Source organism: Vanessa tameamea, chromosome 25, assembly GCF_037043105.1.
Source record: "Vanessa tameamea isolate UH-Manoa-2023 chromosome 25, ilVanTame1 primary haplotype, whole genome shotgun sequence".
NCBI classification, from domain to species: domain Eukaryota; kingdom Metazoa; phylum Arthropoda; class Insecta; order Lepidoptera; family Nymphalidae; genus Vanessa; species Vanessa tameamea.
The window spans coordinates 575505-601186 of NC_087333.1; the positions used below are offsets into that span (position 1 = coordinate 575505).

Below are 25682 nucleotides of genomic sequence, written 5' to 3' on the forward strand. Positions count from 1 at the left end.
ATATATTTCATACAAACGCTTCTGAATTTTCATATTATTTATTCAGAACATAAGAAGTACTTTTGTTACTTGTTTCGGTTCGAGGAGGATCGAGGTTAGATTTCAAGTACCCTATAATCTCTTCTATACCTTTGACAACGTGTATGCAAAATTTCGAGATGGTGGTTTAAGTAGTTAAGACGTGAAAACGTAACAAACAGACACATAAACAATCTCACTTTCGCATTAAGAGTTTGGATTCATAACTTAATAGTTACTATTCATAATCTAAAATATATATGCAATTATAATGTAGAATTAAATTTATTTATATGTCATTTGTTTCACAGATGGCGAAGACATCGTGTACCTGTATGTATTTCTTATATATTAATATATATTTTCTTGTTACAGATGAGGAGCTGGTTTTCCGAGACCGATGGGGAGGACTGACGCTGTTTAATGTAAAGAACTTCACAACCAGATTACTTATGAATAATTCTACTTTTGTAAGTATAGCATATTATATATTTAGTTTGAAAAACAATTAACCTGCTTTTAGATAAATTGTATTAGCAGAGAATATTTTATCATAACGCCTATTCATAAAACTGTTTGAAACCGGTTATATATAAATAGTAACGGCTGTACGTCACCATCTTGCTAAGGGACCTTTTAGATATATTAGGGGTGACGAAGGGTTGAAATCATATATTAAAATCAAGCTTTTATATACAGCATTTTTTAGCAACTAATTATGTTAATGGAACTAAAATAATTAAAATTTCAACTCCATAAGACAAGAAGAATTTAACTTAAACAAAATAACAAATACTGCACATAAAATAAGATTATGTTCGTGTTAATTATTGGAAACTATATACGGCATGATATTATATACAAACTACGACATGCAATGAACATTGGGAATGATATCTACTTATTAAAAATTACTAAGGCCCAAGATATTTACTACGGAACAATAATATTTAATAATTAATTTAAATTTTTCAAATATTTAATTTCAATTTTTTTGAACATTTTTATTGTAAAATGGTCCTAACAAATATCAACCATAGAGAAAGTAAATTAAAAACAATTAAAGGTAACTTTTTCGTTACCTTTAATACATAGTTTTTAATTTTCGAAAAATATAGAAAAGTCGAACACAAAACCATCGATATTTTACTCTTTTCTAGTTTTGAATTCGAAAGATGTTATAAAGGGACTTTTAACTCCTGTAGCAAACCAAATGTATGGGTATATTAGTGATGTACTTCTTTGTGTTTAAAATAGGTAGGCAGACTAGCAAATGGACCATTTTATTAATAAGTGATCACATTTTCCTGTAGACGTGATGAGGCACTTTACTATATATTAACCAACTCATAAATTGTCATTGCGCCAACAGTCTCGTGAACTAAGGTGTTAAGTCCCATTTGTCTGTAGTTGCGCTGGCTCACTGACCGTTTCAACTGGAACACATCATCTCAAATACTCTATTTGGCGAAATAATATGTGATGAAAAAATAATTACACTGCATGACACTTTCGCTGAAAGAAACACTCTCCATAAAGTGTCTCTGCCGAGCATAGCGCCTAGCTATAGCTATATAGCGCCCCTGACTATCGGCACCAGGGAATGTCTCTATGGCATTCATGCGTCACATTCGTGACAGGAGATTAACACCTCCCGGCTTACTTTAGAAAGCTCCCGGCTTACTTTAGAAAGCTCCCGGCTTACTTTAAAAATATTGATTCTGCGCTAGAGCGCAGAATCAATATTTGTGTGATCGTTACGCTTTTACGTATTTACTACTCAACCGATTACCGTAATATTTAGCATTTCCGTTATCAGTGATACAGAAAAAAACGTAAGTACCCCAGCACCTGATAAATATAACACCTTATTTATTTTAATCAACTAGCTCATCCTCTCATTCTCCATTAAATAAGCGACTTTCAAAAGGATTGAGGCAAGTCTTTTATAGAATTTTCTTGCTTGTAAATATAATATACGCTACGAGGAAAATTGTTTGCTAAGAAGAGGCCGGATTTCATCTTAGATTTTGGCATTAAGTATGCATATTTTATAGCTGCGGCAGTTTGAGGTTGAGCCAAATCGACTAATAATTTTTGTATTAGACGTATTTATTTCTTTATTTAAAATATAATGGTTCAAACTGAATAATTTTTTAAATCTATTTTTTTTTATCTGTTACATCTTAAAAATTAAATATTGGTGCCCAAATTTGTGACAGAAACATTAATAATATATTATGGTAGGTAGGCATGACGGTAAGTGGCCACCGCTGCCCATAAACGTCGGCGCTGTAAGAAATATAACCCATTCCATATATCACACCCATGTAAAGATGAAAATCAGAAGTAACGACGGTACCACAAATACCCAGACCCAAGACAACATAGAAAACTAATGAACTTTTTCTACGTCCTCTCGGCTGGGAATCGAACCCGGAACCTCGGAGTGGCGTACCCATGAAAACCGGTGTACACACTACTCGACCACGGAGGTCATCAAATGTCTTAGATGTCCCTGTAGTTACACTGATTCACTCAACCTAAAAGCCGGAACGCAACAACACTACGCATTGCTTTTTGGCAGTAGAACATGTGTTAACCGATTCGACTTGGGAATCTTTGGGAGCTTACTCATTTCTTAAGCCTCCTGCAACTCTCCTGCAAGTCGGGGTCGCAGATGTCCACGGGCGTTGGTTGTCACTTTCCGTCAGATGAGCCTCTTGCTCGATTGGCTCATATACCATAAAATAAACTTACCCAGACGGAAATGTAACAAAAATCTCTATTTGTGTTATATCCATTCATCTTTTTACGTAAAACTCTATGGTTTTAGCAGTTTCTACATGATAATTAAAAATGCAGTACCTGAACCTCGTTTGAGCGTGCTAAGAGTAAAATGAATATTGAGTGCAATTTTTATATGTTAGAGTGGCACTGTTGTGACGCACAAAAACGCGACGTGACGTTAAAAGGAAACTCACAAAAGATTAATATAACGATTTTTTTTTTTGAGTTCGTATTATAGAGCTCTGGTGCATTATTTTCCGAAACATTCGTGATACCAATTCCACCAATCACTTATCTAAGGTACAATAAGAATGTCTCTATTGTTAACTCTTCTGCGCTCGAGAGAAGAGAAAACAAATGGATATTAAAAATGATTACGCAACAGTCCGCCTATCACACCGCAACATTTTAATACCTAATACGAGATAAATAGATCAATAGCCTATTGGTGCGTCTTAGGTTTTTCTTTGGCAGTGATAATAAATATATTTTTAAATAATCTTTAAAAAGTCCTTCAATCAACTCTTTCTAACGATTTATTGTAATATCTATAAGTTATGTGTAAATTGCTTTACCTATGAAAAGATCAGGAATTATTTTATCGATGGAAAACAAACATCGTAACACTTACATCGTGCAAAGTCAATACATAAACATTGGCGTTGTAAAAAATATTAATCACTCCTTATATCACCAACGCCCCACCAACCTTGGTCGCTAAAATGTTTCGTCCCTTTGTAAAACTGGTTCAACCGGAACACAACAAGATTAAGTATTACTGTTTGTCTGTAGAATAAGGATCGATAAGTGCAGACATGCTATAAGCGGAAACAAATTTCAACCACCAAGTATGCTATAAATTGGCTATATTGTGTACCCACTACTTTTGACCACCTACATAATATAAGGAAAATAAAATAAAATTCAAAACGTGAAGTAAGAGGTTTAATTAATAATTAAAATACTTATTTACTAATACACATACGTACGTACATCAACAAGAAAACAAAAAAAAATACTAATAATAACGTAAAAAATGCCGTTGAATGTGTTAAGACGAAACAGTCAAATAACTGAAAATAATATAGACTTACCAAAGAAATGTCAAAAGAATTCGTTGCAAACACATTGAGGATCCACGAGAGATCATAAAATATGCATCAACATCGATACACATTTTATATGTATAGAGTATAATATCGAAGTTAATTAATTAATAATTTAAATAAATATTAATCATATTGTATAAACATTTGAGCATCTGGTTCCGCGTATTAAAATAGTAAAATATAATATATATATTTTAACGTTAAAACCAATGAAACGCTTCACTAACGGTGTAACGAGCGGTCTTCTTAGCGACCTTCGTACAGTCAAATATACTATTGAGATCTGCACGTATAGACATATTGTTACCTACGCTGTACGCTTTAACGAGTTCTTGTAATGAATCCTATTGAACGTATCTGAATATCGGGATATTATTATCTCGAGATAAATCTGGTGACGTATATACAAATGTAAACATATTCTTATTATTACGAATTATAATTATAGGGTAACTGTAGAAAAAGTACAAGGTCGATCGGTGATCAACTTAAATATATTAAGGGTCTGATTGTGTTATTTAATTTTCCTGCACACACACACACTGGATGTGCCCCACATTTTACCACTTTGTAAGTGTCTCTCGCGCAAACTATTCGTTTAGAAAAAATCGTTACTAGAAACCTCAATATTATTTTTGAAGACCTATCCATAGACCCGACACATATGGGTTTGAAGAGAATTTGTTTTTTGAGTTTCAGTTCTAAGTATGGGGAACCCCCAAAATTTAATGTTTTTTTTTTCATGTTTGTGTGAAAATCTTAATGCGGTTTACAAAACACATCTACTTACCAAGTTTCAACAGTATAGTTCTTATAGTTTCGGAAAAAAGTGGTTGGGACATACGGACGGACAGACAGACAGACATGATGAATCTATTAGGGTTCCGGTTTTTGCCATTTGGCTACGGAACCCGAAAAAGACCATTCCGACTCAATAATTTTACGTAGAAAGATAAATTGTTGTCGTTTGTCCCGACTAACTATCGAACACGGTCAAAAGTAATTAATCTGGAAAACCCAAATTTGTAACATATGATACCTTTGGCACGAAAACTCAAGGGTCAAATTCGGACGAATTTCAGTCCTTCGAACCTGGGACAGGCAGGTAATCAATTATAAATATGTAATAATTATAAATAGTATTTAATTCAAAAATTATCGAACCCTGTATACTTTACTCTTTGGTAGGGCTCTGTGCAAGCCGTCCACGGGTACCACTCACTTACCACATATTCTACTGCCAAACAGCAGTACCTAGTATTGTTCTGTTCCGATTTGAACCGTGGGTTAATCGGTGTGACTACAGGCACAATAGACATGACATCTCGAATTCTAAGGTCACTGGCACATTGGCGATCTAAGGAACACATCATATTTCTTTCGGCATCATCGGCGGTGGTGACAACTTATACGTCAAACAAATACTAACTCAAAGATCCTTTTAAGCCTTCTAAGCTCAAAGGAGACATCAGATATCACCAGATAGCTTGTCTGATTTAGTGCCTACTGTATTACATTACATTAGCAGCCTGTAAATTTCCCACTGCTGGGCTAAGGCCTCCTCTCCCTTTGAGGAGAAGGTTTGGAGCGTATTCCACCACGCTGCTCCAATGCGGCTTGGTGGAATACACATGTGGCAGATTTTCGTTCAAATTAGACACACACAAATTAAGCACATGAAATTCAGTGGTGCTTGCCTGAGTTTGAACCCGAAATCATCGGTTAAGATGCACGCGGTCTAACCACTGGGCCATCTCGGCTCTGTATTAGTCCATCTAAAATCACGTATTTGATAATTACAGATGACCAGCGCTCACACGTTGTGTAATGATGAGTGCGGACTCGCCGCGCACTGTGTAGAATGTTAATCACAAAGCGATTGTATTATTCGACGTTTCGATTGTGGCCGCGAGTCTGTAACCATATTTGCTTTCAGTAATTGCTTGATTTCAGCCGCCGGTAATGTTAGTAAGGATTCGTGTTGCCATTGATAACGTCTAGCTATCTCTTATTGGCAATATTTGTTTGGGGTTCAATGCAAACTAATATATATAAAGTGGAATATTTTGTTTGTTTGTTTGTGCACGTTGATCTCTGGAATTTAATTTTTGTGTTAGATAGACCGATATACTTTCATTCATATGTCGACATTCAAAGTTGAGAACCAGTCGACACGCACTCTAGTATGACTTTTCAGGAAGTTGGCTCCTTGTTTTAGTTCTTTTGTAGTGTGATACTCTGTGTATATAAATAATCTAAGCCTGAAATAAAAATGGTATACGAACGTGGAGCGCTACTGTATTTGCTTTGCCTTTAACCATAAACGAAGAACAGCTCGTCTGATATATTAGATTGTTAAATATATTGATATATTGATTATATATATATATATAAGTATATCCCAGATTTGTACATTTTTTTCGTTCCGAAAATCCTTTCTTAATGAGCGTCACGTCAAAAGGACCTATAGTTTCGGTGGCCTCGTGATCTGTCAATAGTATTTCGCTTATATATTTACAAATATCAATATTCTGTACTTGTGCATGTAAGTGAACTCTTAAATGATTGGACAGATTTCGATAAAAAATCGTATTTATTTGAGTGGACTCTCGATTGTGATCGGGAAGTGAATAAAATTCTTATTTCACCCGGACGAAGTCGAGAAGAGAAGCTAGTATCATTATATTAATACGTGAAGCAACAACTTTGTAACCCTTTTTACGATAATAGACGTAGGAGTTTGGCCCAGTTCGAGTTTATGAGGCGCGCAGAAAGCTAACATTTTAATAACAGACATTAGATATACATGTATTTAACAAAAATCAACACATTATTATTACACAAACTACCAAGCGTTTAATGCAAAACAAAGACATTCATATATTACGTCATACTGCCAATAGTTACGTCACATAGACAACTCACGTCATGTCAAAGTTAAAAGTTAATGACGCTTTAATTGACATTTGAGATATCTCAATTAAAGCGTCATTGATATCGGTAGAATCAATGTATCATTTATTTTTGTCAGCAATCATTGAGGGTCGAGTTTCAACCAATGAGCTACTGTGTAGGTATATGTTACGAGACATAACATACATATATAATTGTATTTAAATAACATGACTGTATTTTTAGATGTTGAATAAGAGTAACCACTGACTTTCTTGCCGTTTCTTCTCGGTAGAATCTACATTCCGAACCGGTGGTAGCTTTACTTTAAATAGTTTGTTAAATGACGATTCAAAAGTGCTTGTAAAAGCCTACTTAAATAAAATATATTTTGATTTGATTTGTTACCTCTTCACATGAACCTAAGCAGACAGCGCCTGTTAAAACTTTTCGGTTTCGTTTTAATATTTTTTATACGTCTCCCCGTCTTATAGAATTCGTGAATCGAAATACAGTTCAACTAAACACTGAGTAACATTACATTATTCAAATGTTCACTAGCAAAGAAACGTTGTCAAGTATTCTAATGTTATTTAGATTATATACATAAGTTAATTTATTATATACAATAAAATAAATTTAAAAAATATATATTAATTTGTTAATGTATTTATATATATGAATTGATTGTGTGTGTACATAAAAAGGTATATTTAAAAACGTGTCTATGTTAGTTTGACTTTTTACTTGGTGGTAGCCTGTATCGGTAAGTACCACCCACTCGTCATCCTACCGCCAAGCAATAACTAGTGTCGTTATATAATCTTGTGTAAATTCTTTGACATAAGAAAGCCATCCAGCCAAGAATAAATTTCATATGTTGTAAGATATGGCGATCCACTACCTAACCGTTCGAATTAAAAAGATTGATATTGATCGATCATAGTTATTACGTTTTTCAACTTTCGACGAAACGACAGTTAGATTGACAAACTTGTATGCCGTGGTCGGGAGATGACTTTTCAATTAGCTCATTACATTACTTTAACGGTCTGTAAATTTCCTACTGCTGTGCTAAGGCCTTCTCTCCCTTTGAGGAGAAGGTTTGGAGCATATTCCACCACGTTGCTCCAATACACAAATGGCAGAATTTTAGACACATGCAGGTTTCCTCACGATGTTTCCTTCACCGCCGAGCACGAGATGAATTATAAACACAAATTAAGCACATGAAAACTCAGTGGCGCTTACCTGGATTTGAACCCGAAATCATCGGTTAAGATGCTCGCGCTAACCACTGAGCTATATCGGCTTTTCAATTAGCTCGTATAATTGTAATTAAACCATATATCGAGATGACTTTCATTAAAAAAACAATAATAATTTAACATTTATTCTTTAAAAAACATGTTCATACTAAAATCCATAACAATTATATTTTCAAACAAAATTTCATGTGCAAGCACGTTCCTGCTACAAATTTATTATATATATAGATATCCGAACTCGACTGCGATACAAAAGCAATTTTCAATTAATACCACTTGATTCGGCTGTTTGGTCAAACGTTGGAACAAATCTTCCGTAACAATATTCAGACGGTATTTTTTTTATGACAAGATTATGACAAGGTTTTCAATTATTTTGTTATTTATAGTCTGGTTGGACTTATTGCCAATACTTAGTGCCAATATTTTTGGGTGAACGGTGGCTCTTATAGAAAAAACGTGCGTAATCTTTCGTTCGTTAGTAGATACACTTCTTCGTAGTACGAGTTTGGTAAATAATAATTAGCCATGAAGTGATTTACTTTGGTTTTCTTCCATACATATATATCTATACTGTCTTGACAAGAGAACATACTTGTAAGTATATTTATTTCTCTTTCGCAAATAATCCCGTAGTGTTATTACTTGAAGGAATTTCCGTTCCATCGTAAAGTTCACTCTCAGTGCGTATAAACGACAAAAAATCTTCACACAAAAAAAACATTGTAATTTATCTATAAATGGTGTTTACCTCTGCTATGTACGGGGTGTACCTCTTTTTACCTCTGTTTCTTTCCTCTACCTTACGCTGTTTCAGCGATAAGGCCGCCTCTTCTGCATATTTCTTGAATACGACTTATGTATGTGTTTATTGTACAAGAGTATTTTGGTTATTTGATTTGAAAAAATAATAAAATAATATTATTAAAAATGATTTGGTGTCTCATTTCGCAGGTATCGTATGGTCACCAATGTATTGGACAAATATTGGCACCATCGATTGGCACCAGCGTTGTATATTAAATTGCTAGCACATTCAAAAAAGAGTAATAACTCAACGTCAATGCTAGCTGACGTAAATATATCGGCACAATTTATTCAAATTCTTTGGGACGTTTTGTATGGGGATTGAATAAGAAGAGAAATGGTGTTTATAAACTTTTTACACGCACGGAGAAAAGGCTGAATTTATATTGTTTAATGCCTCTTTTATAAGTCACATCTGTGGAGTAACAAATTACTCTGCTATGAAATGGATTGATATCCATCTTTAATAACTGATAGCATTGAACTAGCAATATTTTTAAGTGTTTTTTTTTTTAAATATTGTGTCAAAAATACTACCTACCCGTCCCGGGCCCATGGGTATGTATATAAAGTTTACAATTTTTAGATTCAATACATAAAAAGGTTTTTTTTCATGCTACGAAAGTTAAAATTCTCGGCTTTTCTGTACTATAACAGGCATACATACAAACACATTTTGATCACTCTGTTTATTGATTAAAACCGAATTAAAAGCCGTTGCGAAATTTAAAGACCTAAGTGCACAGACGACGGAAAGCTAATTTTTTATACTATGGACGAATTCTGAGAATCGGGTTTTACATTTCGCACTGTTGAGCTTAAGCCTCTCACCTTTTGAGAAGAAGGGTTGGATCTTATATCACCACGCTGCTTCGATACGGGTTAGTGGATACGCATTAGGACGATTTTCATTTGATACATGTCTACCATGGCTACCTAACTGTGTTCAATGGTGTTTAGATGGTCTTATTCTAACCACTGGGTATAATTTATGCTCATTATTTGTAACATTTACTTATTTTGTACATAGGATCTAAACATAGAAGTTTATCAAAATTTATACATCCAAAAATTAGCTTCAACATCATCCCATTCTTCGAAGTATGATAACAAACTTTGCTTAAATATTTTGTATGGCGTTTCTAATTGGTAATTTTGCAAGTAACGAATTACATATATTAATAAATTCCTGTTTAAAGATTTTTATTTTAAATTAAGATTCAAATTTATATAACTTAACATTTATGACCAACTAAAATCTCTGAAGCGGTATGAACCATTTGAACCCCGAACGTTGTAGCGTATCCTATTAACGTGGCCAGAATATTACACAGCGCAACATTACACAGCGAGTTGACACAGCACGTTCAACTAATCCTAGCATTGAACGAATCTAGGACACAGGCGATAAATAAAAAGCACCCTGTATTGTTCTGACAATCCGATTTATATCAAACTCCATTTAGAGAACATCGAAAATGTTTAAATTGAGAGGTATTTTTCTCTTTTTTATAAAATATTAACTATTCCTTACTTCACACAAATGTGCCGACTACCTTCAGTGCTAAGATGTTATGTCCCTTGTGCCGGTAGTTACGCTGCAGTCATCATTCAAACAGAAAAAAAACCAACTCACTAAGTATTGCTGTATGGCGGTAGAATATCTGATAAGCGGGTAGTAGCGACCCGGACGGGCTTGCATAAAGTCCTACCACAAAGTAAATAAATATGGAAATTTTAATTTTAATTTATCTTGTTAATTAACTATTCAAAGTACGCGTAAAAACTAACTTGATTTAAGTAAATTATGATTTGAAAATTTAAGATATATAAAAATGTATCGTATGTTTGTTCTTTATGGGTTCCTCAACTATTGGCCCTTGGTCATTTGACTTGATTGCGCTTAGTAAAGTAAACACCCTTACTATGATCCTCTGGTAAACATGACTAAACCTCGTTCTCCTTTCGAGGATAAGCCTTTTACCCCAGTACGCTGCTTCAAAACATGTGGTTTAATATCAATCCACTTTCTTTTGGTTTTCTCACGATTTGTCACTTAAGTAGATTAAAATTTAGAATGCTTTTCAATTTCAAAATATCTTTGTTTCAAGACTTAAGTGCTCTAATAACTGAGCAATCATTGGTCTCAACGCTTAACTGAATGAGAAAATTAGTAATATTAGTTTGAACGACATTAATTACTAAAGGTTAAAGTTATACGAAATTACTAGTTGCCCATGTCCATCGCATATTCAATACAGACAGGCAATTTTTCGTGTAACTCGCGTGGCGGCGCAAGTGCTCCTCCATCATGGAAACTAACTGGTTAAACTGTAACTAAATTAACTATCAATCCATATGTTCCGGTATCAATCACCGTAATGGGTCCAAATACTCGATCACCGTTTTGACGTCATCCGCGATGGAGTTTTGTTCCAGCATATCAGTATATGAATTTCGGATGTCACGTAAATGCGACGATTGCATTCACAAACTAACAAAACGCCGGATAAAAAATGCCACAATCATTTAAAAATATCCGAAAAAGATTAACTTCTAAAAACGTTCGAACGTTTCGGGAAAAAATTTTAGCCGTTATCATAAAAAACAAATTGTACAACTTGCCAATATCATAAGTACGAAAGTTTCAATCACGCTAAACAACTGTAAAAGCTCAGATGGCCCAGTAGTTAAAACGCGGACATCTTAACTAATGATTGGGGGTTCAGGCAGGCACCACTGAATTTTCATGTGCTTAATTTGGGTTTATAATTCATCTCGTGCCCGGCGATGAAGGAAAAAATCGTGAGGAAACCTGCGTGTGTTTAATTTCAACGAAATTCTGCCACATGTGTATCCATCAACCCGCATTGGAGCAGCGTAGTTGAATATGCTTCAAACTTTCTCCTCAAAGGGAGAGGAGGCCTTAGCCCAATAGTGGGAAATTTCCAGGCTGTTAATGTAAAAAAAAAACAACTGTATCGTTTTAATGGTATTTAGCTCAGATATCGATTATACGTTAACTCAGAATTTCTTGAAGAAAAATCCCTGAATATTTTATTTATCCGACTTGGGGAATTCTACTAACACATTACTGATAAGATACGTTCCCGTTTCTTTCGGTCCAACTTCGACTATTCCTCACAAAAAAGAATTTAGTTTAATCATTACCAACCAGTTCTACTTATTCCTATCGGCTATGATACGATCCCGATTATATTCCGATCCAACTTTGCCTGAACCGCAACTACATCGTTGTGCTAGTAGAATAGGGAAACGGCTGAACGGCAACGATTTCGTTTCGATTCGATTGCGATAAAGTGACAATTTGAAGAATTGGCGCCCTGGAGTTTAACTCCTGGACTCATGATTGGACTCCCAATTGTATCATAAAGTAATATATAGTTTTAGTTAATGGTTGGGCTTTGTGCTCTGAATTTATATTCTACCGTTAAACAGCAGTATTGCTATTCCAGTTTGAATAGTGAGTGAGCCATTTCTACACTTGCCCGCTGACATAAGGGACATAAGCTCTTAGTTCAAGATTAGCGCATTCGCGATGAGAGGAATATTTATTTTTTCCTTACTTCCTTAAAATAATAGACTGTGGTGACCACATACAATCGGGTGCCCCAAATGCCAGTCCGCTTATCCATTATAAATAAATATACATAAAATGCAATATCCGCAAAATAAGTGAAAGAAGTTAATATCAACGTAACTCTTCCAAAATACTTTTGAAACGATTATATTTAATTTGCAATAATCCCTAAAAATACTAAACAAAAAATGTTGAGAGGTGTCAAGGGACACCCGGATGGAACGAAGTTCCTTTCGATTAATTAGTGAAGGAATTGTAATAAAATTGTATTTAATACGATTATTATTTATAATGTACAATAAACCTGTGTACATTCAACAAAAATAATCGTCGCGACACCACACTGTTCAATGCGAAATAGAAATGAAAATATCTGGCTCGCTTTCTATAAGAGACAGAGAGACAGACAGAGAAACATGCGCACGCCGCACAGCTTACAATAGCTTACTATAGCAAAAAGTGTCGTTACAACTTTTCGTGAGAATATTTTCCGTCTAGCCCCCTTTCACAACGCGCGATAAGGAACTTCGTTCCCAAACTTCGTTCCAATAATTAAAGTTCAATCGTTATGCTGACATTTTTACATACTTCAAACGTTATCGTCTGTTAATGGTGTCTGCGGTTTCCATTACAATTCAGCGAACTAATATTTGAACGTTAATTAGTCGAGCGATCAGTGATTCATCAGTGTGATAATTGATGAGAAGATTTGATTCCAACTGCACGTCGAGAGCAAAAGTGTTCAATAACGGATGATTAATTTAAGCCCGTAAGCTTCAGTATATAATTTATATGGTATTGATATCGATGCATAAATTAATTAGTGGAATACTAGCTTTCGCCCGAGTGAAAGAGGCCAGATGTCAGGTAGTCTATATGTAAAACACTTTATACACCAGTCATGCTATTATTTCTCGGAAACACTATGAACGAAAATCGGAAAAATCTTGCGTCCGAAATAGAGTATTTGTTAAACAAAGTCTCGGATCGGCTAAATTTATTCAAATTCAACTACAAAAAGACACAAGTTAGCGCGTTAACGGCTAAAAAGTGACGATTTGCCTTCCTCCGCGATTTGGGAACATTCCTACATACGACGTTCAAGAAAAAAACCGTACACATTATACTCCGGTGTTGCAGATGTCCATGGGCGATGGTAGTCACTTTCCATCAGGTGAGCCTCCTGCTCGTTTGCCACCTATACCATAAAAAAGTCAAAGTATTTTTCTGATTAAATAAACTCTACGGCGTCTCATTCTTGCGAATGTCAAATCAGCTGTAACAGAAAGGAAGAAAACAACATTAATAATGTCTTTTTCAAATTCCAAGCACTCGATTAAGTAATGTCCAATCAAAAACAAGATTTCGATTAAGTTAAAACTTACGGAGGACCAACCAACTCGGACTCTCATCAGGCCATCCAATTTATAATTTAGCAGAATTTTCTATAGATGATTTTAAGCGCGATGTTAAGTTACATATCCTAAGTACATTTTTTGTAAATAATTATTCATTACTTTATCGTTAATAATTTTTTTCTGAATGTACTTGTAGATCCTGAGATGAACGCTGAACGCGCCAATCTCAGGATCTACAAGTCAACAAATAATTCTTATGAATAGATTTAAAACTTGCCCCGTTTTTTACAGAATATCTAAAACAATTCTCAAATATAGTGAAAGTATTCACGGTAGTATGCTTAAACGATCCCGTGGCATCCACTATGACGAAAGAGGTGCCGCCGGTTTTTATTCTGGCACTCGGCCAGGTGCGCTATATATCAAACCTTACCAGGTGTAAATGCGCAACCGTATATCCTAGCGTCAAAAATGGTAACTATAGGCAATATATAAGGTTATATATACAGTTACCCTTATATCATAAAAATATTTTTCTTCATATTTGCCTTGTATTTATTTGTCCTATTAACATACTAAGTCCACTATTGAGGGAGGCAAGAGCATGCCTTTGGTATATGTCCTATTCTGTAACCCTGACGGTGTAAATGTGAAATTTAAAGATGATACGGGTAGATAAAACAAAAGAAAGCGTAATGATTAAATCACTCCGCATTCATGTTAGTAGTGAGGGTTGAATCAAAAGATAAAGATATTAACTGTTTCGTCTTTTAACATTGTCTATAATACAAAAATAAAATCACTTTCAAGATTCTATCATCATTTCCCCTATAGTTATATTTTAAACTCCAGCCACATGTCTTGTTACAGAGGGAGCTGAACGCGGTCGACTTCAAGGTGTCTGTGGATTTGAAGTTCGTGCTACTCATCTCAGACGTGAGACCGGGCTGGAGACACGCTCGACTCGCGAGATATCACGTCTATGACGTCATCACAAGGTATAAAATATACAGAGAAGTAATAGAATTCCTTTATTTACAAGCTCACGACAATATAAATCTTGTTTATAATTTATAGAACTCATTCTTGAAGGAAACATAGTAAGGAAACCATATGTATGTATGTGTATATACGCTTTTACAAATGTAATTGCTCAAATGTGGTAGATTTTTATCAGTTACGTCATTGACTCAACCTCCGACCACGAAATGAATTGTATATTAAAACTGGCACTCATAAAACTTTAATTCTTCTTGCCCAGATATACTCCCGAAATCTTCGATTAAGATTCAAGTCTCGTATTAGAATACGAGATATATATCCATAAATAAATAAATAAATATTGGACAACATAACATACATTACTCTGATCCCAATGTAAGTAGCTAAAGCACCTGTGTTATGGAAAATCAAAAGTAACGACGGTACCACAAACACCCAGACCCAAGACAACATAGAAAACTAATGAACTTTTTCTACATCAACTCGGCCGGGAATCGAACCCGGGACTTCGGAGTGGCGTACCCATGAAAACCGGTGTACAAACTACTCGACCATGAGGTCGTCAAATCTATACTAATATTATAAAGAGGAAAACGTTGTTTGTTTGGTTGTAATGAATAGGCTCAAAAACTACTGGACCGATTTAAAAAAATCTTTCAGCATTCGAAAGCTACATTATCCACGATTCGTGTTCTTGCTTCTATTTAATTAAAAAATATATATTTTGTATCTTTATGGGTTATTTTGATTTCCGTTTGAGATACGCAATCCAGTCACAAATCCGAAATATGTACGCGGACGAAGTTGCGGGCAGAAGTAACATATATAGACAGACACCAATGCCGCTCTGTTTCATTTTTCCTAATTTAAAAATATACCATCTATACTAATATTATAAATGCGAAAGTCATTTCGTCTGTTTGTCTATCTGTCTGTCTGTCAGCGCCAAAATATTGATGTGTGAATCAAGTTGTATTTGTATGAAAGACATAATTTTTTTTATACCTAAAATCTGACGACCGACACTGTAACGCAAGTGACACCCCGAGCGACGACTAGTACTTAATATGAGGCAAAACAAAAGTGTTCCTTTAGTACAGTCACCAACTGATTCTTAACTTTAAGTTTCGTAATAGGCCAGACTTGAACTTAGCTCGTTACTTTGATATATTAATACCGATATAATAAGAAATACGTGCTCCTAATAGACAATTCCCTTGAACACGATGTTAATAATAATTGTATTAACACAATTACTGACAGTGTTCAAACTCTCCTCAAATTGTCAAGTGCTAGACGAGACCGTTTCAAGATACGACACGACATCACTTGGGCGCGAACAAGGCACATAACATCAGAGTTCCCAAGATAGGTGGCAAATTGGGAATGTAAGGAGTGATTAATATTTCTTACGGATCCATGTTTATGGATAGTGGTTATCACTTAACCTCAGGTGGTCCATTTATAGTACAGCTACCTTATTTTATAAAATAAAAAAATAAAATATATCCGCTCAGATATACGATCACTAACGCGACTAAAATCTCCAACCTTATCGTACTATATTCGTAATGATACATCACTATCTCCTGCATAGGTATATAAAGATATGAATTGATTGAACATCATTCAAAAGCCGACAAAATTAGAACTATATCTGAATGATCTAGAATGACTAAACAGAACGTATATGTATTATTATCACCAGACACTATCGATCAGAACACGATACAGGGAGACCGGACTTTGTGTATTCGAAAATTATCGAAGTGATTCAAAATGTTTGCTTCCACTCAAATCAATCGTCTCTCGATTGATCTTAACTATTTAAGATATCGATCGCTTGAAAATAAGCTATTGTCGACGTAATTTTCCAATCGTCAATTGTTGGTCAAGTGATAAACCGAACACATCATTTCACTTGAAATCAATTTGTAGTAAGGCCTTGATCAACTCCTTCTGGGTAGGTGCCATGCGTACATCAGATATTCTACCACCAAACATGCTTAATAGTATTGTATTCCGGATTAAATGGTGAGTGAGTCAATGCCAGGCAATATTGCCATACCATATTATATTTCCCAATTATAGTTATAGTTCCCAAATTTGGTGGCGTATTGATGTAAGAAATAGTTAATATTTTTTACAGCGCCATTGTCTGTGGACGGTGGTGACCTATGGTTGCCCATTTCCCCGCCCGCCTACGTATATCATGAAAAAAATAAACATAATATTCTCTAATTTCCATATATTTTCCACTTTCTACAACAGAAATCCAAAACGCCACGATAATGGCAGACGCGGTTTTTAATCTTCTTATGGTCTTTAATTTCTTACAGGGCAAATCAAATAGAACTGTTGCTCAACCAATCGCTATAAGATTCCATCTAGGCCTTCAGATATCGTATCGATGAATTTAAACTCGTCCTCGGCAAAATTAAACTTCGAGTACTTTATTTTGAGGCCTCCTTTGTCCGTTGTCATGGCAACCGCTGGAATGTAATTAGTTTCTTGTAATCTTAGACGAAGTAAAGTAACAAGATAATTCGATAGTATGGGTTTCAAGTTTGTCTGTCCAAAATGTTCAATTAAGTTTAGATGTATATTGTCAAGGGCTTTTTACTCATGTATGGGTAGATACAAACCTTAATAACACTTGTTCTACCAAGCATCAAAATCAACAAATACTTTAATCAAGGACGCTCACTTTACTTGTCTATCTGTCTGTCTTTTTAAAATATTAATTTGGAGAAAAATTATTGTCCAAACAGCCGACACAATAGTTAGACAATAGACATGAATAATGTCATTCACAGAACAGGGAAAGGGTTCATGTTTATACTCCGAACTGGTGATCATTTAATTCTGTCGTGACTAACAGACGAAAAACTTAGTTATTTAATTATAGATTTCTAAAAGATAAATATCGTTGATATAACTCCTAGCTCTTATATAATCATATATAATCTTCTATAGAATAATATGCCTTATTTATTATTTTTTTAATCAATTCGTAAATGGAAAACGTACCGTACGTTCTAGTTTTCATTCTTGGCAGCTCATTTAGTGTTTAAAAGGTCGGAAGGAAGTTATTAAAAGTTAAGTAAGTAATTTGGTTACATCTTATTACTAAATAAATATAAACTAAGAACTTAAAAGAACTTATTTATGGCCCATACCTCCATTTGATCTTTATTTTGGTATATGTATATCAAGGTCAAATCTTGAGAAAATGTATTTATGTTTCCAACGTTTATTGTAATAAATACTGTCCTTAATAATTTTACATTATTTTGTACAATACAATTTTCGTTTAGTACACCCAAAAATATACGCAAAATAAGATTTGATATAGCACAATTGGACTTGACACTTAAATACCAATATGTTACGACATGCCTCATTGGAGTGACATCTTGGATCAAACATGAAGCCTTGTATGCGACGTCAAAGGGCTTTAGACTTATAATATACTTTACTAGCTCCCCATCCCGGCTTTACGCGAGTACAGTAAGGATCTATATACTAACTTTTTGATTTAAGAACAAACATAAAAAAGTCTTATTTTTTCTAGGTAGGAAAGTTGAAATTCTCGTCTTTTCATGTACCTATCATACATAAAAGCTTCCTATTGAATCTCTGTTTATTGGTGAGAACCGCATTAAAATCCGCTAATAAGATCTTATCATGCAGTTGGTGGAAAGCGACTTTTATACTTTGTAGAGATTTATCCATAAAATTTATCGCACACAAATACAATAGCACAAGATACGCAGGCTGCAAGCAACCTTATCGCTACAGCGATCTACTTTATTCAAGTATTACAATAACTTTCAAATACTCATGAAACACGATGTAATTAAATATAAAACCACTTTCAGACTGATGATTCTAATTAAGGAACTGAATTGTAACCCTTTTACGTAAATTAATTTCAATCTATATACATACACACACAAGACACATACGCAGTTATAAGAGTGGGAGGTTGTCTAAAATGAACTTCCTCGATGTCACGAATGTTATCAAGTATGCAAACATATGAGTAATTAGTTGTTACTCACTGCTTTTCTCGCATTTTAGGAGTTAGTCATCGAATGTTAAGTATAAAAAGTAGCATATATCCTTCGTTCAAAACTCGAAAACTCCAAATGAAATTTGTTTCGTTTCCAAAATTTCATCAAATTCGGCTCATTGTTTTGGCCGTAAAGATGCAACAGACAGAGTAACATTTGAATTTACAATATGAGTATAGATTTTTAATCGTCACCACTTGCTGGAATGAACCGACAAGAATCTTAGTAGTAATCATATTATCATTATTAAAATTACGCAATATATTTATTACATACAATAATCAGAAGATTTAAAATATGATCCATTGTTTTAGCACCAACGTTTTGACTTATATCTTGGACAGTACCGTAGCCGTAATCTAATATCTAACTTGAAGCGTTAGTTAGTGGTGTTAGGGCTTCGTGCAAACACGTCTGAGTAGGACAACCCACTCATCACATACATATACTACTAAACAGCATCACTTAGTTTGTGATTCAATGAAAATACAATAAAAAGGAATATAAAGCATTAGTTCCCAAGGTCGGTGGCGCAAGGCGATGAGTCAGTGGTAATTCTGTGGGCGGTAATGACCAGGTTTTTTTATGGCATAGCTAAGTCAAACCTCAAGATGTGCCAATCTGTCTACATAATTTAAATAAAATTAAAAAAAAATACATTTTGTGTCAACCGTGTTTGTGTGTTTGAAATCGGCTATTTGAAATATAGTTCCCTGTCTTCCCACGCCTAAAATATTTTGTTTATTAAAGTCACAGTCAAAGGCAAAATCTTTATTTAATATATAAGCATTAAACTTATTTATTGTCAAAAAATCTATTAGAAAGAAATATGTACGAACAGACTAGCAGATTAACAAAAAAGGAACGTTCTTCTAAACAAGTTCAAATAGTCAAATAGACCGCAGTCTATCGTTACGACTATTGATTGAACGGAAATTGAAACCGCAAGCTTTAGAGCTGAATCAAGTTCAGGTGAACATTGTACCAGCAATGGCTAGGACCTAATTTACTCTTAAAACTAACTATTCCGTTAAATACCGAGAGTAATTAACGCCTTGAGTCTTATTCGCAATCAAATTGAATTTTTTCTAAAACAGTTATAAATGACTTCTATTAAATATAAATTATAGGTAACATATTACAAAATTTAAGCAAATTACATTTAAAAATTTCTACAGATAAACGATGCAGTGAACACCTAAGGATGTGAAAATCACAGTTCGTTCTTGATCTCTTGGTTACTGGTTTGGTTACTGTGATGCTTAATCTCTTAATAAGTAAAGTTACACGCAAAAAAGAGATTGCAACATTAAAGATAAAATTATAATATTAATTTGGTCGTATTTAATTTATCGTTTTAATTTCTTATTTGTTTTTTTTTTAATTATTCATGAAGACTTGAATGGTTTGTGATTTTATTTTTATTTGATACCTTAATTGTGTGTTTTGTTATTGATTGTCTTCCTAAATAAATAAATAAATAAATAAGAAAAAAATATTTTTCTGTAATTAATATAATAATCTACATAAATTAATTCATCCTTCTATCCTATAGGGTCGTGAAATTGTATCTCAGAGTTAACACTAATGTCATTCTTTAGGAACAAAATCCCGATATCTCCAGTCGAAGATGACAGATCAGCGCCGTTGCTGCAGTACGCGGAATGGGCGCCAACTGGCTCAGGTCTGGTCTTCGTGTACGACAACGATATCTACTACAAGCCAAAAGTGCTGAAGACTTTGGTCTGCAGGATCACAAGCAATGGTGAGCAAATCAATGTATATTTTATTAATTTTGTTCTTACCAAATTAAAATATCGAATTGTTTGCAAAAATGTGATCAAATTTACAACTTTTTTTTTAAATTGAAATATCTGTTGGCTTGTCTCGCGGTTATGACCAATCCGTATACTTAGATGGCAATCGGCATGGCGGTGTTCTGTACTCTCTCAAGTCCCTTTTAAATAATCCAAGCTAATATTATAAACGCAAAAGTAAGTCTGTCTTCATCACATGCGGGCGAAGCCGCTAGATTCAGCTAGTATACAATATTTCGTTAATTTAATAATATTCTCAGTACGAAACTTTCTAGGATAGATTACACAAACTTCATCATATAATTATATTGAGTACACGTCAGATAGAATGTTTAAACATGTTAATGCTTTTTCTTAATTTAGATATAAGCTTGACATAAAGTAAAAAACATTGAATATACTGACGGATCAACAAAAGTCATATTATTAAAAAACATAAATAATGACCTCGTTTTCGTATTTCTTTTTCGTCTCGATTAAGAAATACCCTTAAATAATCCTTATTATACTTATATTATAAATGAGAAAGTAGCTCTGTCTGTCTGTTGCTCTGTCACGACCAAACCACTGAATCGAATTTGATGAAAATTAGTATGAAACATGCTTGAACTTAAAGGAAAGACAGGCTATTTCATTTATGTCTAAAATGTGACGAGTAACCCTTAAAACGCGAGCGAAGCCGCGGACGACAACGAGTAAGGAATATATTATCCTTAGATCCAACAGGTTTCGTATAATATTCAAGTTTCGATTTCCCCGTTGGTCTTTTGTCTAGCTTATAAAACAACAGGCCACTATGTTTTACATAGTGGCCTGTTGTTGTTTTTGTTTGTAATTTTATAGGTTCAGAATCTGAGGTCGATAAATAAATATTGGATGTTTCTGTTGAGAAAGTCTCACTAGCAAACCGCAGTCTGAAAGATTGCAGTGTTTAAACGCGCGCGCCTCGAAAACCGCGTAAAGCATTATTTCCGATCGTGTCGAATTTCGTGACCCATCGGATTATGAGTTAGAGCAACAGTGAGTTTACTTGTATTTGCGGACACACTTATATCACTATTATATGGATATATAAAATATAAATACATATAATATGATAAAAATGAATACTGTAGCGAAAATCAGTCAGAAGGACTAGATATGAAAAATTATAATATTTGAATTTTACATCTCTAGATAGCAAACAAAATGAATGCTTAATGAAATTTTAAACCGTCTTGTGTTCGCGTTTTAATTGACATATCCCCATACCCTACTTCCCTCGATTTTAATATAATTAAAAGCAGACAAATGAAAATCAGCCGGCTTCATAAACAATAATTTGACGGGCGAAAAATGATATAATTTAATGGAAATTTGAATTTTGATGAAAACTGACGCTTTCTTGGAAATCAATGTGGAAATTAGTTTCGTATTTTTAACGAGAAAGTAAAACTTAGAGTCCCTTTAATTAATCTTAAAGGTGAGATAAAAAAACACTCAGAATTATAGATGAGAAAATTTTAAGACGACGATTAATCCTATTCTCAATTTGCTATTTCACTGAACAGCTTTAACTCTTTTGATCCGTAAATTCGAAATTGAATTTTGGAAACTTATGCATATTTAATGTAATTTTAGTGAACGGTCTGAAATAATCAAATAATCGTCGGTGACATCGGGCGCAGGAGGGGTAATCTATAAGAAGGAACTCGGAATTCGCCGCGAAACGAGCACAAAATGTCAAAATCTAATATGCGACATTTAATATAATCATTATAAATTTACACGAATCAAAATAGCTTATAACTCGGTTGTCAACATTTCACATGACACTTGTACGACAAATAATGTTTTTGGCGATGCTTGCGTTTATGTCACGCGTTTTTATTTTGACACTCACACATCGCTGAAAGTTCATGTGTTTAATCTGTGCTTATAATTCACCGAGAGCTCGATGGTGAAGTAAAACATCGTTTTACTTAGTGATAGGACTTGCGAGCACATTCTACCGAAAATCTATCAGACGTTCTATTTAAAAATAGCAATACTTAGTATTATTGTGTTCCAATTTAAAGTCTTCCAGATTAGATAATAAAATTTCGCAGACATTTTTAACTTTGCCGTTTTAACAATGGTGATATGAGGGATGGTTAATATTTCATACAACGCCAATGTCTATGAAGACCACTAACTACCAGGTAGCTCATTGGCCCGTCAGCCTACCTATTATACAAAATATATAAGAAATAATTAAGGACAATTTCTTGATCAAATATCTGTAGTATTTAAGGTATCTATCTCTCTAATAAACTTATAGTTTAATGAATACTTCTTCTTAAGACGCACACAGTGTTAAAACGATTTTACAGAATACAAAACGTTCATATTTAACCCAGTGAATATTACAACCATATAAATGACATCAGTACTTCCATCACTGAGATTAACGGTATATTTATTTATCAATTTATTTGCCGTTACGTTTGTTTTATGTCTGAGATGACCCGAAGGTTGTTTTCATTGTTAATCTTAATCGAATCTTGTTTTTAATTTATCTGATATTCGGCGGTGTACATTATGTTCTGCATCATATATCTTACAGTTTTCAGTTACTCATAAACAATCTGTCTGTCTTGCTAAGTCTTAATTAGGTACGTATAAGTTATCTAACCTTCAAACGTATGGTTAATCAACATAATGACCATTAGTTAATCGAAAATTGCAAACAATTTAAGAAACACGTTCATAGTTTTATATCTCACTTTGAATCTCGCTCGTGAAAATTTAACAACCGATTGACGTTGATACGCCATTTTGATACTTGTGTCCTATTAATTTTATTACTATTATAGTCAACGGTCGCAAATCACATTCTGACATTTCAAGCTCGTATTCGACGGTGAGTTTCGAGTTTATTCTTATATAATATCTCTACAGTTGTCTATTAAGAGCAGAATCCTTAGATTTTATGTCAACATTATATATATAACTATACACACACTTCTATTTATATTTACTTGGTGGTAGGGCTTTGTGAAAACCCATCTTAGTAGGTACCACCCACTCATCAGATATTTTGCCGCCAAGTACCATTACTTAGTATAATTGGGTTCCAGTTAGAAGATTGAGTGAGCCAGTGTAACTACAGGCACAAGGACATAACATCTTAGTTCCCGAGGTTGGTGGCGCATTGGCAAAGTAAGGGATGGTTAATATTTCTAACAGCGCCAATGTCTATGGGCGGTGGTGACCACTTAACATCAGGTGGCCCATTTGCCGGTCCGACTACCTATTACATAAAAAAAAAACAGATTAACAATCGAATCCGGTCTATATTATTGCAGATACGTTTTCTTTATGACATTGTTAGATATTTGTTTTGGAGTTCTAAAACATAAATATATAACAAATTATTTATTTTAACTACATCGTTATATATAATACGTTTACATTAGCGAGTGTTCGCTCAGCCAGCTGTTTGTATTCCACCCCCGTGCGTCACAAAGGCAATCTTGCGTTAAATCAGCATCCAATATAGGTAACGCGTTTATCTTTCTAAACTTTGTATTCCAACAATGGGGGACTTTGAAAAGAGGCCCATATCTGATATCGAGCTTCCAATTCTAAGGTATAACACGAAGGCTTTAGAATAAATTTTATTGTTAGTGTCTTTATTGTGTAGGAAATAAAGTCCTTTTTCGAACATGCTCTAATTTAATTCGTGTACTAAAATGAAATGAATTATTTTTTTTACTTTATTGTATTTTCACCGACATAAACACGATGTGTTCAATTACATCTCAGCCGCTCGGATGAAACTGTTTTTAAATTGTTTCACAGATTTAACCCATACACACTAACGGGTAAAATTAATTAAAATCCTGTACAAAAGAAAATAATAATAATAACAGGCTATCATTTGTTGTGAGTTCTACTAGATGGCCCAGTGGTTAGAACAAATGAATCTTAACTGATAAATGCAGAATCAAAGCCATTCTAGCACCGCTAAACTGTTACGAGTTTAATTTGAGCATCATTCATTTCATTCTGGTAGTCCCATCTAGTGTTGCATATCGATAGTCTACTATCGATAGACAATCAATTGTCTATCGATATCCATATAATAAGTTAAAAGTGGTTGAAAATCATATTTGACCTAAACAAACTAACTCTCAAACAGATATTGCCAGTTAAATAAAAGCTGTTAATAATTTCCAGGCATCCCAGGAGTAATCTTCAACGGTGTACCGGATTTCTTGTACGAATCGGAAGTGCTAAGGCTGGATCGAGCACTTTGGTTCAGTCCAGACGGCCAGACCCTCATGTACGTGACGTACAACGACACCCTCGTCCAGCAGCACAAGTACCCCTGGTATGGTTTAGACCAGCAGGAACCGCCCGCTTACCCAACTATCAGAACATTGAGGTATCCTAAGGTAATAAATCTGTGTATATGTATATATTATTATTTTACTTACTACAATTATTTTGTTCTCGTGAACAAGACATTCGTAGATAATGTCGAAATATCGAGTTCCACCAAATAAAAATAAAAAATACGGTAAATATCCCGTTTTAAATACTTATATTAATCAAAATAACCACAATTTAATATTTTAAATTATTATTTTATTTCAAACGTCACCAAAAACCCATCAAATGGCTATCGATTGAAAGTTTCATATCCATATATCAGTTATCCATATTATTTATCTTCATAACGACCATTTTAACCAAGTTAGGACACCAAGGAGTCTGATTTAGCATATTTCATCTTGTGCTCGTTCGGCGAAGGAAAGCCTATGTCTAAAACAATCCTATAGCAAAAAAATAAATAATTAAACGAGAACTATTCAATTTGTATAAAAAAATAATGTAGTTGCCTGTCGTTTCGCCCAAAATGACTTATTTCTTCATTTATCAAATGAAAATGTTTGTTTTTGGGACGAAACGTGCGTCGAA

The 25682-nt window shown here is 34.1% G+C and overlaps 2 protein-coding genes across 5 annotated transcripts in view; one reads left to right on the forward strand and one right to left on the reverse strand.

The window, feature by feature from the left end:
- The window catches only part of LOC113399525 (uncharacterized protein), a 463929-nt gene that overhangs the window by 431856 nt on the left and 6391 nt on the right, over window positions 1–25682 (forward strand). For all 4 annotated transcript variants that reach the window (XM_064218926.1, XM_064218925.1, XM_064218927.1 and 1 more), the window contains exons 3-6: window positions 394–488; window positions 14714–14841; window positions 20523–20686; window positions 24939–25156. In XM_064218926.1, coding sequence (XP_064074996.1) covers window positions 394–488; window positions 14714–14841; window positions 20523–20686; window positions 24939–25156 — 605 coding nt within the window. The remainder of the gene's footprint in view (window positions 1–393; window positions 489–14713; window positions 14842–20522; window positions 20687–24938; window positions 25157–25682) is intronic.
- The window catches only part of LOC113399535 (cytochrome c oxidase subunit 4 isoform 1, mitochondrial), a 181350-nt gene that overhangs the window by 10861 nt on the left and 144807 nt on the right, over window positions 1–25682 (reverse strand). The window lies entirely within an intron of this gene.